At 39.4% G+C, this 14,197-nt stretch overlaps 1 protein-coding gene across 9 annotated transcripts in view; it reads right to left on the bottom strand.

Moving 5' to 3' along the window:
- LOC120532379 (calpastatin-like) overlaps positions 1–14,197 on the bottom strand; it is a 203,534-nt gene that overhangs the window by 29,999 nt on the left and 159,338 nt on the right. For all 9 annotated transcript variants that reach the window (XM_039758313.1, XM_039758318.1, XM_039758320.1 and 6 more), the window contains 4 exons: positions 10,281–10,367; positions 9,950–10,054; positions 5,436–5,519; positions 5,270–5,311 (listed from right to left, as the gene is read on the bottom strand). In XM_039758313.1, coding sequence (XP_039614247.1) covers positions 5,270–5,311; positions 5,436–5,519; positions 9,950–10,054; positions 10,281–10,367 — 318 coding nt within the window. The remainder of the gene's footprint in view (positions 1–5,269; positions 5,312–5,435; positions 5,520–9,949; positions 10,055–10,280; positions 10,368–14,197) is intronic.

Below are 14,197 nucleotides of genomic sequence, written 5' to 3'. Positions count from 1 at the left end.
ACTGGAAGGGGTAACTGAGAACATTATATATAGAAGCAAATAAACAGAAGGTAAGAGATAATCTGCTACCCCATTACATTTGTCCATCTCATGTTCTGGTCTGCGACTACCTGGTGCTGTGGCAGGCACTCATGCCACCTGAAAACCACGATTCCCAAGAGAGAACTACCATACACCTGGCTCACCTCTTCTGTTCTCTCTCTCTCTCTCTACTAACTCCGTGCCATTTAAGTCCTTACCCTGAGCCAGGTGTCTAATCTGAGTCTAAGTTAGGCCCAATGGTATTATGAGTGTACTCGATGTTCATTTTTTGTTTTTCATGTATGCAGAATCTATACCTGAAGTGAGTTTTTAGATTAGGCGCTTATTGAAAGTTATGGAAATTATTTTGCATTGGTTCTGGTGCCATTTTACGATGATATAGGAGGCAAACATTTTAAGAGTCCTGTTGATAGGACACCAGTCCCAGCTGCAACATGGTATCGAGGTTGTTATGTTGACGTCATTAATGCAAAGGTCTGAGGTGATAACCATTATCCTATCATGTCCTCATCCTGCTGCATCATTCCTCTGCCTTCAATACCATCAACCACCAAATCCTCCTTGCCACACTCTCTGACCTTGGTATCATTGGTACTGCCCTCAGTTGGCTTGAGTCCTACCTTTTGGACAGATCCTACTATTTGTCCTGGTACGAAGAGGTGTCAAGGGTACACCAGGTATGAAGGGGAATGCCCCAAGGATCAGTGCTGGGCCCTCTCATCTTCTCTCTCTGTACATCTCCTCACTAGGCCCTAACACCCTGTTCCATGGTTTTTCTTATCAGTGCGATGATATGCAGCTGTATTTGTTGTTCCCTCCAGACGACTGCATGGTACAAGCTAGAATCTCTGCTACCTGGGTGAAGGAACTCTAACTCCAGCTCAACCTGGAAAAGATGGCTATTTTTGTTATCCTAACTTGTCCATCTATTTAGCACCCTATCACTGTTTGGTTCAACAAACTATCGCTAACACCAGCCAAATCATCATGCAAACAGGGCCGGCACCACCATTAAGGTGAATTAGACATTTTACTAGGGCGCAGATCATAATGGGGGGAAAATGTAGCTGCACGGGTTAGCGACCGGACATTCGGATTCTCGCAATAATAAGCTTGGCCTAGAGATGTAAAATAACCTAGCACTGGCACTGCATGCAACCTTGGGGTGGAGATCGATGAGCGGCAGTTCTTTCCTGACCATATCCAATGGTCTATCAGTCTGACAGATTCACTTTATACAGCATCTGTAGGATCAGACCACATGTGACAGAGTACACAGCACAACTTCTGGTGTAGGCTTTGGTCTTATCACATCTGGACTACATCTAGCAGGACTACTAGCATGTGTCACCAAACCACTGCAGATGATTCCAATGTCTGGTGTTCAACCTGCCAAGACGGGCACACATCTCCCCTCTTTTCAGGTCACTGCTTTGGCTTCCTATAGCAACACATATTAAGTTCAAATCTTTGACTTTTGTCTACAGAGTAGTCAATGGGTCAGCGACTATGTATACGGAGACACTTGTGAGGTCCTATGCTGCTCCTAGACCACTAAGATCTGCCGTTGAGCTGAGTCAGGTGACGTCACCACTGTATGGCAGTAAATCTGAATCCAGATTCTCTTCATGTGGAGCTCCTAGCTGGTGGAACGAGTCACCCTATTCCATTGAAAGTTTTGTGTTTAAGAAGTGACCCTTTTATTTGTAGATTTTCCATCTAACTGATACGGTTAGGTTTTCGTAAAGCTCGACTCACTTGTATTTTGTTTTCAAGCTCTTCACTTGTGGTAGTTAATTTTGTACCCTTGTCCTGTTGTGACCCGACATCTGCGTGATAGACATATGAGCGCCGACAAAATAGCGCCGATTAAAACGCGCCGTCAAAATCGCGCTGACAAAATCGCAAGTTTCATTAAATATGAATTACTAGTTTAAAGCATATATAATAATGTTTATTTTAGAAGTCAATATTATGAGACACGGCATGCCATCAGCATGGCACGCAGATAGTCCTTAAGATCATGCCCTGCATATGTAGGAAGAATTGCAGCAAGATGTCTTGATAGTTGAGCGTATTTAGACTTGCTGGCTGCCTGACTGCTTGTTATTCCACTTTGTATACGACGCGTTATGCCAACCCTCGACTGAGTTATTTGTTCACGGCATGCCATCAGCAGTTATAACAGTTATAACCTAGCACATAATGTGTACATAATGCGCACGTACGCGTCCCACTCTCTTGGCCTCTCTCGCGATTTTGTCATGGTGATTATGTCGTGGTGATTTTGACGGCGCGCATTTGTCGAAAACCAGTTAGCGGGTTTGTCGGCGCTCATTTGTCCATCGCGGTTTTGTCGGGACGCTTATGTCTATCACGCTTTTCTCGGTGAACCTGTCCTATAGCACCTCTTCTCAAACAATCTACCAGACTGAATTTTACTCAAATATATTGACCTCTTTTGTAAGTCGCTTTGGATAAAAACATCTGCTAAGCAAATAAATGTCAATGTATCCTAGAGAGCAGATATGACTTTTTGCTACTACTTTTTTTCCAAAGTTATTTTGAGTTTCTGATCTTTTTTTTGCTTTGAATTTTGTTTGCCATTTTAGCCTTGGCCATAAATATTTGGAACACTCAGTTTATGACTTTAGCTTTGTTCTTGAACATCTCTTCTTCTAGTCCTTTTGCTAGCTATTCGTCTCTAGAATAACACATTTGTCTCTGGCATGGAATGATCCTCATCATTATCCTTGTTTTAACTGACAGTCCATGCCAAGAATTACTACCAAGGTAAGGAGCACATCATACAATTGAAGCCTAATGGATGTTGTGTAATAATTCATAGACTTTGGTTGGGCTTATTAAGTGTGTACCTCAATTTTGTAAGGATATTTGGTAAAAAAATATATGTGTGTTTTCACTTTGCGTCAACGAAGTAAGTTGGAAACTTCATTATTCTGTTTTTTTTTTCCCTTTAAACAGTGAAAAAAGGTCCAGCAATAACATTTTGAGGGGAGAGGAGAGGACAATGTTCTCTTCAAATTATTTTTGCCAATGTTGATGTGTTCAGTAAAAAATTTCATTAGTTGTCCCCTTCAAAACTACAATCCCTGTCATAAAAAGGGTGTTCATAAGAGACGTAATCATTTACTTCAAGGGGTAGACGCACATAATAAACAAAAATAGCTGAATCCAATATTTGAAATATTAAAATGTGTCATTCTGCTTAAATATTTACAGTCTAAATATTCTCAATAATAACAAAAATAATAAAAAAAATAACATTAAATTTGTAATCACTGAGTTTGAAATTGTCTAAAACGCTACCCCACATGCTTATGTAACCAGCAGGAACTCAACTAAAGTAAATACCGTATATACTCGCGGATAAGTTGGGACTTGATTTTATTGTATAATTTCTGGTATTTTAGAATGTCGGTCGTATAATTCGAACGCAGAAAACTCGTGCTATAGAGATTATGATATGCTAACGCCCACCTGAGAGCGTAACCACGGAGCACATTGCCTTTTTTTTCTACGTGGCTGGGGCAATGTGCTGTATCAGTGTGTACTCCTAACCTCTCTCTCTCTCTATTGTGCCTACATAATCACAAGGTAATGCCCAAACTATTCCGAAGTGATGTTTGCACTGATTTGTGTTTTTTGTATCTCACACCCTCATACACCTTTATTGTAAGAGCATCCCTTTCGATGGAGTGTTAGATCAGAAGAAAATGTGAAGCTGGTTTTAAATTAAATGTCGTAGAAGTAGCGAAAGAAATTGATAACTGCGCTGCTGCAACAAAATTCGATGTGTCTGAGAAACTGATGCAAGATTGGAGGACGCAAATTTTTGAACGGGTGTATAAATCAGGGTCTGATTTCATGATCGATTTTTCGGGTTTCAAGACCCGACTTGTACGTGTGTATATACGGCAAATATAAATCAGTAGTATATATACACATAAGAAATTAGGAAACTAGTGTTCCTTTTATTAAAGGAGAATGTCTACTTCAGGTAAGTTTTTAGAGTGAGAGGAGAGGAGCTGTCAATACCCTGGCACAGGCACAAATACACAGAGAGAGAGAGAAAGAGAAAAAATTCAGACCTGAGCATCAGTAGATTTTGCGCCACAGGAACCAAGTTACCCAAACTATTCTCTAACATTTCAGTAATTATTTACTGCTCTGATGCTGACCTTTCTGATCATAAAATAGCTCATTATGATAGCAATTGATGAGAAGAATTCACAATTAATTGCAGAATTACGGTATTTGAGTGTTCCTCTACAGTGCCTCTTTCTCTTGCACAATTTGGCTCAAAAACGGCTTAAGTTTCAATATATCGATGTTTTTGGTATCAGGGGACCCTAAAAAGTCAAGATCCATCGAAAACCGGACATTGAAATGTTTGATAATTGACATTGAAATGTTTGATAATTCTAAAGCTTTTCGGTGTGGTCAAATGAAGTTTTGAGTAAGGAGTCTGGAGACAATAAGCAGGAGTATTTACGCTATAGAAAAAGACAGACCGTGAGTGGCGGGAGATAAACTGATTGGTAGGGAAAACTTTATTTTATTGATTTGGAGGTGTGTGCCTTAATCCAGATAACGGATTATAAGACAGGGCACTGTTTGTTATGGAATGAAAACTCCAAGAAAAACGCAGAAAATTCCTGTACCTCTGACTTGCTTATCTGTTTGCCTATTACACTGGTTGTTACAATATTATATGAATTCATTAATTTTGTTAATACTATATTTTTTTAATATAATTTTATTATGTTAATAAATATGACTATTCAATAAACTAATCAAATGTACATCATTTTTAAAGTAGCTATTCTGTTATTCATCTTTTCTGTTATCCGTCACAGCCTCGGTGCCGAGCACTGATGTACTTCTACACATGACTGTGCGATTTATTTTTTCAACCTCAGACACAACTATTAAAAGAAGCCTCCCCCAGCAGTCTTGGAAATATAAAAAATTTTAAATGTGTTGTGTTGTTAAAAAAAGTGAAATTTTTGTATCTAGGATTGTCAAAAAATAACCGTTAATGTTTTAAATGTGTTAAATTATCATGATATTCATTTAAGGTCATTGCCAAAACCTACCACTGCTAAATACTCTATAACTATACCATAAGCTGACTTTGATATCAAAAGTAAATTAAAAGAGTTCCACTTCGCCTATAAAAGTAAAATGCAATAACCGACTTTACCTTTGGCCCTTCTGCAGGCTTTGCCAAGTCAGTCTTCTTATCCTATAAAAGAAAATTACAGGACGTAATTACAGTGGATTAGACAATTCTGATTCCATTTCTAACTTTATTAGAGACTCTTTTCACAAAAAAAAGAAGAAGAAAGCAAATCAAATCAAACTGATACCTTATCAGCAGGGAAACGGTAACCTGGTGGAAGAGTATCATCCCTCTCTCCTAGCTTATCCACATGAGTAGCTGTAAGTTTGTCCTGAGCAAAAGAAGAAAAAGAAAAATTGTAATTTATTCATATTCTCGTGTTACATTAACATGTATTACTGTTGGGGGTAAGCAGTTCTCGAAGTGTATGCGAAGAATGACTACAAAGTACTGCCGCTTCTCAATTTTTAGATGTTGTATACTGGCACCATTTACCGCATACTTCCTGTGTTTTTGAGCTTACCAGCACACGACGCATATCCAATCAAGGGTCATGTTAGTGCATTGCGGGTATCGACACTCCAAGGGAAGCTTCCCAATTGAACATCTGTGTATTGCAGTGCTGGAAACTCCAAAGGGAACCAATTACACCCCACCATCTTCCCCACTCTTCTATCGTATTAGACTGTAATGTGGCACTCAAAACTCCAAGTGTGACCTAACCTTCCCACCAGCTCAAATAACTACTGTTAATGTATTGTAGTGTTCAAGAGTACCGACACTTCAGTATATCCACTTCAGGTACTGGGGGGTACGGACTACCTGTTATGGGAACAGACAGTATACACCTACGGTATTTAACAAAACAGACTTGTGGTTCGTTTCTGGTGATGATATGATCCCTGTTATGAAATCAGATAGATAATTTTTTCATAGTTCGTGTATTCCGTGGTGGCCTCTACACCATGACCTGAACAACATTGGTAATGCTTTCAAAGCCACTTAATCTCCAAGCATTATGTTGATCACTGGAAAAATGAGTAAAAATCATGAAATATTTTTTCCATTAAAAAATTACATGTAACAGAAACATGTAAATATCAAAAAATTAACATAATTGCAATAGGAAATGTATATCTGGTATCCATTGCTGTACTGATGTAAATTTAGTACACGTCTTTCATGTGATTTGTTTTGAAATAGTCACCAACGTTCAGCTCAATCTTGCAATCGGGATAGTAGAAATGTGTCTTCTTTGTTTTCTTATAATATTTTTTCTGCTGCTTGCGCATGAGAGCGTAGAATGTCAGTACCTGATCCACATGATAGACGCCGTTCATTGTGCTATTATAGGCTACCACAGTGTAAGGCTTAGTGACTTCTATTTTTCCGCTGACGCGAACATTGACAGTTGCTCCATTGTGAACAAGTCTTAATGGGCTAGCGTCTTTCTTGTCTTTCTACTTGGTCGCAGTCATTTTGTCATGCACCCGTTTCCATGGGTAATCTCTAGGCCGACATTCTGACATCCTCTGATGAAGGAAATTCCACTGTAGTTATGTTGTTGGACTTAAGTGCAGCGTTTGACACCATTGACCATTCTATTTTACTGCACAGGCTAGAAAACGATGTTGGGCTTACAGGCCCCGTGCTCGCTTGGTTCAGTTCTTATTTATCAAATCGATTCCAGTATGTACAGAAATGTGCAGACAGTACTCCATCATTATACACAGAAGTTCAATATGGTGTCCCGCAGGGCTCAGTACTGGGACCTTTACTGTTTTCTCTTTACATGCTTCCACTGGGATCTCTCATTAGGAAACATAATGTTAATTTTCACTCGTATGCAGATGACACCCAGTTATACCTTTCATTTAAATCAAATGAAGTTTCTCTGATGTTGTCTTTAATTAGTTGTGTTAGTGAATTAAAGGAATGGATGAATGAGAACTACTTGTCTTTAAATACAGATAAAACAGAGATGTTAATTGTTGGAGGGAATGACGCTGATCACAGCAATATTTTGTCGTCATTTAACTCAGTTGGAATCCCAATTAATTTTACTGAATCAGCCCGCAATCTAGGAGTTATCTTTGACTCTAGCATGTCATTTAAAGCGCATATTACAAAGTCGTCCAAAACATGTTTTTTCCATCTTAAAAATGTTAGGAAATTAAGGCGCTTTCTAAATAAACAGGATTGTGAGAAATTAATTCATGCATTTATCTCTAGTAGGATTGACTACTGCAATGCGGTGTTCACTGGCTGTTCAAACTGTTCTCTATACAGCCTCCAGTTAATCCAAAATGCGGCTGCAAGAATTATTACAAGAACAAGAAAATATGAACACATAACTCCAGTTCTTAAATCTTTACACTGGCTCCCAGTTAAGTTCAGGGCAGATTTCAAAATCCTCCTTTTAACATATAAAGCATTAAATGGCCAAGGTCCGACTTACTTGTCTGAACTTATCATGACTTACAAACCTGAGCACATTAAGATCTCAAGATGCCGGTCTGCTTAGGATTCCAAGGATTAATAAAATAACAGTGGGAGGTCGAGCTTTTAGTTACAGGGCCCCTAAACTGTGGAATGGTCTTCCTGCTTCCATAAGAGATGCCCCTTCAGTCTCAGCCTTTAAATCCCGGCTGAAGACTCACTACTTCAGTTTAGCATATCCTGACTAGAGCTGCTGATTAACTGTACAGACTGCATCTCTGTTGTTAGTCATTAGCACTATAACATAAGTAACATGATAATTATATTTGAATACTAACCCTCACCTATTCTGTTTCTTTTCTCGGTACCCAAATGTGGCAATTGGTGCCACGGCCCACCTGCCAAGTTGTTTGCCTGCCTATGGTAAAGTCATCCCTGATGGAGGATCACAGGAATCATGAGAAAGAGGGTCCTTTCATCGGAGCAACGTTTCAGCCGTGGCATGGCCAAATGGGGAGGCAGCTAGATGGATGAGGTCTCCAGGACTCTAAAAATATCCAAACCTAATTATGTCATATCATCTACTGTTAAACCGTACTTCTAAAATTTTTATTATTATGCTGTCTTAAGGAATTGTTCTGTTCTGTATATTGTATTGTATTGACCCCCTACTTTTGACACCCACTGCACGCCCAACCTACCTGGAAAGGGGTCTCTTTGAACTGCCTTTCCCGAGGTTTCTTCCATTTTCCTACAAGGTTTTATTGGGAGTTTTTCCTTGTCTTCTCAGAGAGTCAAGGCTGGGGGGCTGTCAAAAGGCAGGGCCTGTTAAAGCCCATTGCGGCACTTCCTGTGTGATTTTGGGCTATACAAAAATAAACTGTATTGTATTGTATTGTATATGCACAAGGCATATCACATTGGTTTGTACAGCGCCGTATGCATCAGGTTCACTATCTGTGTCAACACTTGATGACCAGTTCACACTGCCATCACTATCACTTATTTTAACTCATGATTTAGTTTCAGTTTGTTCTAAAACTGGCTTTACAGCTTTTCATTTTTACATAACTGTGTTTTGGTTGAAGGCTCTGCCCCTCTCATTAATATTCATAAGTTACCTTAGAGTTGCAAAATCTATAGAAATATTCCTGATTTGTGATTTTTTTGCACCATGATGCCACTAGATGGCAGCAAGAGTTCCAAGATTTATTCAGACTTAACAATAAAAGCATATCACTACTGTCACCCCTGAGTCTGAATCAGACTTAACCGTAATTACATACAATTCCAAGCTGGAGTCATGCTTAGGAGTTAATGCCAAATAGGTTATAAAAATATAATTATTTAAGGCAAAGTAAATAAACAGCACTGATTCATTATTTTGACCAATTTATTCCTTATCCAACGCTATCAGCCAAACGACTAAGTTAAGTGCCTCTATTATAAAGAATTTATTTTTTTCAATCTTACTAAAACTGTAAGAGCCAATCATACAAAGTTAAAGCTTTGAGTTAAATTCATATTAGTGTTTGCTTAATTTGAACAGAATATCATTTTCTTTCATAGACAATGGTACAGTCTTTTCCCCCTAGAAGTTAGTAAGAGATGGAACTTTCTTGCAATAACTGAGATACAGTATATTGATTGTGTCAGTTGTTGTTTAGAACAGGTCCCAGTACACGGGGACTTAAAGACCCATTTTCAGCTCAGAAATGGGATAGGCATACAGTTGTTTGACCGTCGTCATTTTGAAATGGTTCAGAAACATTTTTTGAATGATTTGTAATGATTTGAAATGTAACAAGATTTAAGCTTTGAACAGAACTTTTCTTAACAAGAACTTTTCTTTTTTTTTGCTATTTTAATTTTTTCTTTTTTGTGTGAACTGTTTTATTTAGAATTTTAACTAAAACTTTTAAAAACGAAGATATTTTGTCTGTGGAATCATTATGTTGCGTCAGGCTTTAGTTGAATCCCATTTTTTAAGTTAGAGCTGCTGAACTTTGGACAAACACACTACAAAAACACTTGCAATAAGCATTTACCTGTACACTGGCATTGATATACAGTACCTTAGCGATCTTTTTCCTGTTTTGAATTATTATTTTATTAATAATACCTCTGCTTTCCTCTTTTAGAATTACTCACTTGAGAAACATGGTTTTATATTAAGTGGCCATTTCTTTATATATGGCTCCACTGTCATTATGGTAACAGTTCTGTGTCACAGTATGTCATTGATTTTCGTATTTGGGTCTATGATTAAAAAGTTTAAGAACCACAGCAAGAATTATTTTTGAATACCACACCCCAACATACCGTTACAATATCTTTAGGCAAAGGCTGAGGGGGTTCAGGCTTAGTATCTGGAACTCCAAGTGATTTTCCAAGGGCATCTAAAGCAGCCAGTGACATCCCTGTATCCTATGGGATTAAACAATGCAAATAATTAGAATAAACATTACACATTGTGAATTTCCCCTTGGGATTAATAAAGTATCTATCCATCCATCCATCCATTAAGGACTGTGAATTACGATAGTTATTTTTCTATACCCCCAATATCACTCCTTTAAATTTCCTATAATGCTTTTTAGCAGAGTGGGTCCCCTCTGCAACCCATAACCATTTATCCCATTCCCATCAATACCTCTTTTGCCTTCGTAGCAGCAGGAGGTGCAGCAGCGTGGCTCAAGCCAGCGGACTTGGCGGTTATTACATCTGGACCAGCTGCCTGCTAAGAGAGTTCAACCAAAGACAAACACTTAGAAATGCAAAAATAATTCTAAGTTACAGGTAGCTTTGAAATCTTTTTTTGTTTTATTTTTTTTTAAACATTTTACTGATTTTATTAAAATTCAAATAACATTTCATACAAGCAAGTCAAGTTTAACAAAACTAGGTGCGAAACATATCAACCCCCACCCATGAGAAAGGGAGATAGGCCAACAGAGTAAAACTTTAAACTAGTAAAAATAAGTAAATAGATAAATTAATAAAAGAGTAAAAAGAAGGGGAGGGAATCTGAAATCTTTTTAAATATAGTTATTTATAATTTTTTATTAATGAAGAAAACGAGTGAGGCCAAAGCAGAGGCAGATGGGTAAAATAAAAGAAGTTCTGACGGAATAAGGGTCTGACTGGGGAGGAGGTACGAGACCGAGCTGTTTGGAGAAGGTTGATCAGGCACATTGACCTCACATACAGAAGTGGGAAAAGATGAAGAGGAGGAAGAAGAAGAAGAAGAAGAATCTGCAGGCTGGCAGGCAAGGGCAGGGCAATGGGCCACAGTGCTAGTGAGTTGCACAATGGCTCTCTATTCAAGCTGACCCCTCTCTTTGGTACATCCAGTAGTGTCCTGTCATATCTCATCGCCTGCCATTTGTCCTCAGTGAAATGGCTGCTGTTTTTGGGCTGACGTGAACTCATAAATGTTGTTGTTTTTTGTGGCACAATGGTATAGATGATTAAGTTTTGTGTTTGAAGCGTATGCCATTTGGTTGCAATTAAAACAATCAGCCGGTTTTAAAGACCCGAGCAGACATCAATTTGCACAGGCAGTTCTCCGTTTCGGTCGAGCCTGAATTGACTGAATAACTTCATGGGTGTGGGGGTCTCTTCCCTTCTCCTTCTTCATGCCATAACATTGTATGTTAGTCTGTTTTGCGATCATGAGGATCACATAGCTGTGAACACCCAAGCACAATTCACTTTTCTCAGGCATGCATCTGTCTTTGTCACATTTGCTTTCTGTATCCTGTTTGCTGTAAGAAAGATTCAAAGCCAGATAACTTTGTGGATGTTGCTGCTAACCACATTTCGCGAGTACCAGCAGGTTGCGCATAGCAGAGTCACCTTGTTGATCAGTTTCCCCATGCAGTTTGCCATAAGAATGAGGAAAACTTTGATAACTGGGGTTTGCTGCCACCTATCGATTCAGGCCAAGATCATGGTTGAAGCCCTAGTGGTTTACAAGTAATCACATGACATATAGACACAACCCTTAGCATTTCATCTCGTATATACATATATACACCTCGGAGGACATCTTTGCAGGTTCAGTCGAGGTATGTATTAATCCACCAAGGGGAGAGTAGGCACTGCAGCTAACGCTGTCATCAACTTCTTTCCCCACAGTCCCGAGAAGCTGCCCAGTGAAGGCATTTAGACCCACCCTTTCTGGTCCAGCTGCCATAAGGCGCTTTTCCACTGCATAGTACGGCACAGCACGGTTCAGTACAGCTCACCTTGGTTCGGCTCGGTTTGCGTTTCGACTGCAGTTTAGTACCGCTTTAGAGTGGGCGGGATTATTCACGTGTCGTTATAGTTGCGCTCCCTCTACTGCCGTGACACCGTGGAACTTTTACAACAACACGCAGACAACGACAACACTTTGGCTCGACGACGCGCAAGGGTAAGCATCTAAAAAAAGCACATCACTAGCTAACTTTTATCACTGTTGCAAAGCATAAAATGAACTTAACTGTCAGTGTAACATTAAAATGCTGATTCTGTATATTACAGATCTTCCACATTTTGTAAAAAAGTCGCCGCAACAGACCATCTGTTTGGACATTTAACCGTGCCTCAGAGTGGTGGGATGTGATTGTTCCCGGTTTTACAAACACTCAGTGGCTGGAGAACTTTAATGTCTGAAGAAACATTCATCCACTTATGCAACAAACTGCGTCCAGCGATGGAGAGATGGGACACAAACTTCCGCGTGTGTGTACCTTTAAAGAAAAGAATAGCCAGTGACGCAGTAATAACGATTTTCTCCGGCCAATCAGTGACCAGCAGAGTTTAAACGTCACGTTTTGGTAACGGTTTGGCGCTTGGAACCTCGGCTGAGGTGGTACTAAAAAAAGGACCAGGTACCAGGTACTGTTCCCAGTGGAAAACCCCCCAAAAGAGAGCTGAACTGAACCGTGTCGTGCCGTACTATGCAGTGGAAAAGCGCCATTAAAATCCAGGGCATCCCAGAAGGAGGCATCATTTCCTGCAAGACCAACCTCCACTAAGACAGATGAACCTCATACAGCCTTTATTTGATTTCCCATTGAAGGGACATATGCCATTGAGCGTGATTTCAGTTTGTGTTCTTGTCTACAGATGAATAAAAGGGACAACCCAATTGCCGCCCAAAACTTCTTGCCACAGTCCTGGGTTGGCCAGTATATACATATATATATACTGTACATATTCATAGACCGGCAGACAGACAGACAGCTGAGGCCCTTGCCCGGCCGGGATGCTGGGAGGACCGGAGGAGCAAGTGTGGCCAGAGCATTACCTCCCCCGGAATGCTAGATGGCTGCACCTCTGGGTTGCAGCGGTGCCATATTATTCCCGCAGGGCTCCATGGGAGTTGGAGTTGGGATCCGTGGGTGCCACCAGGGGGTGCTACAGCAGTTGCTGAACCCTCATGGGTGGTTCTACCGCCACACCAAGAGCTACCAGAAGTAGGTCATCGAGCACCTGGAGCACTTCCGGGTCCTTTATAAAAGGGGCCAGCAACTGCTACTCTGGTAGCCTGACTCGGGATGTGGACAATGAAGCTTGCCTGGAGAAGTGGAAGAGAGAAAAGGAGAAGTAAAAAAAGAAGAAGGAGGAAAAGAGAGTATTGTATTGTGATTGTGCTGGACTGTTTCCTACAAGGAAAATAAAATAAAAGTCATTTGTGTTTTGAACTTGGGCCTCTTGTGTCTATCTGTGTCGGGTAGGGTAGCTGGCACACCCCATGTTGGTGCCACAATAGATAGATAGATAGATAGATAGATAGATAGATAGATAGATAGATAGGGCACTATATAATAGATAGATAGATAGATAGATAGATAGATAGATAGATAGATAGATAGATAGATAGATAGATAGATAGATAGCTGTGTCATCATTTTATGTTGGAATTGTCACATGATTGCCACCAGAGGCCCATTACTATCATGTGTTGGTGTCAACACTATTTAAGATGGTGGCATGCTATTCCTAAAGTTCAACACCTTTTGGATACAAACAAAATTCTGTTGATGTGTCAGAGTAGTTAAACTTTAAGAATCATATCTGAATATAAAAAAAAAATAATTTTTGTATTGTGAGTTTGGGATTTCCTTTTTGAGCTTGTTGCCTGTATTTATTTTGACTTCATGGCTTTTAAATCCCAGCCAGTTTGAGAAACTCTCTCTTTTATCACCTGGACAAGTTAAAACCTGATTTTGTCCTAAACTTTTCCACCTCAAACACATAAATCGCATTATCTTTTAAAATAATTCAACTTAACTGTAAATCTGCAGCACTGTTCTATTGTATAAGTTACATAAGGCCAGTTATAAAGAAACCCAACCATGTTTTCTTTCATTATTACTTTTATTATATTATTCTTTAGCAAGAGAAGATTAAGAGGTGACATGATTGAAGTGTTTAAAATTATGAAGGGAATTAGTACAGTGGATCGAGACTGTTATTTTAAAATGAGTTCATCAAGAACACGGGAACAAAGTTGGAAACTTGTTAAGGGTAAATGTCACACAAACATTAGGAAGTTTTTCTTTACACAAAGAACGACAG

Source organism: Polypterus senegalus, chromosome 7 (genome assembly GCF_016835505.1).
Source record: "Polypterus senegalus isolate Bchr_013 chromosome 7, ASM1683550v1, whole genome shotgun sequence".
Taxonomy (NCBI): domain Eukaryota; kingdom Metazoa; phylum Chordata; class Cladistia; order Polypteriformes; family Polypteridae; genus Polypterus; species Polypterus senegalus.
This window is presented reverse-complemented; position numbering and strand designations above follow the sequence as displayed.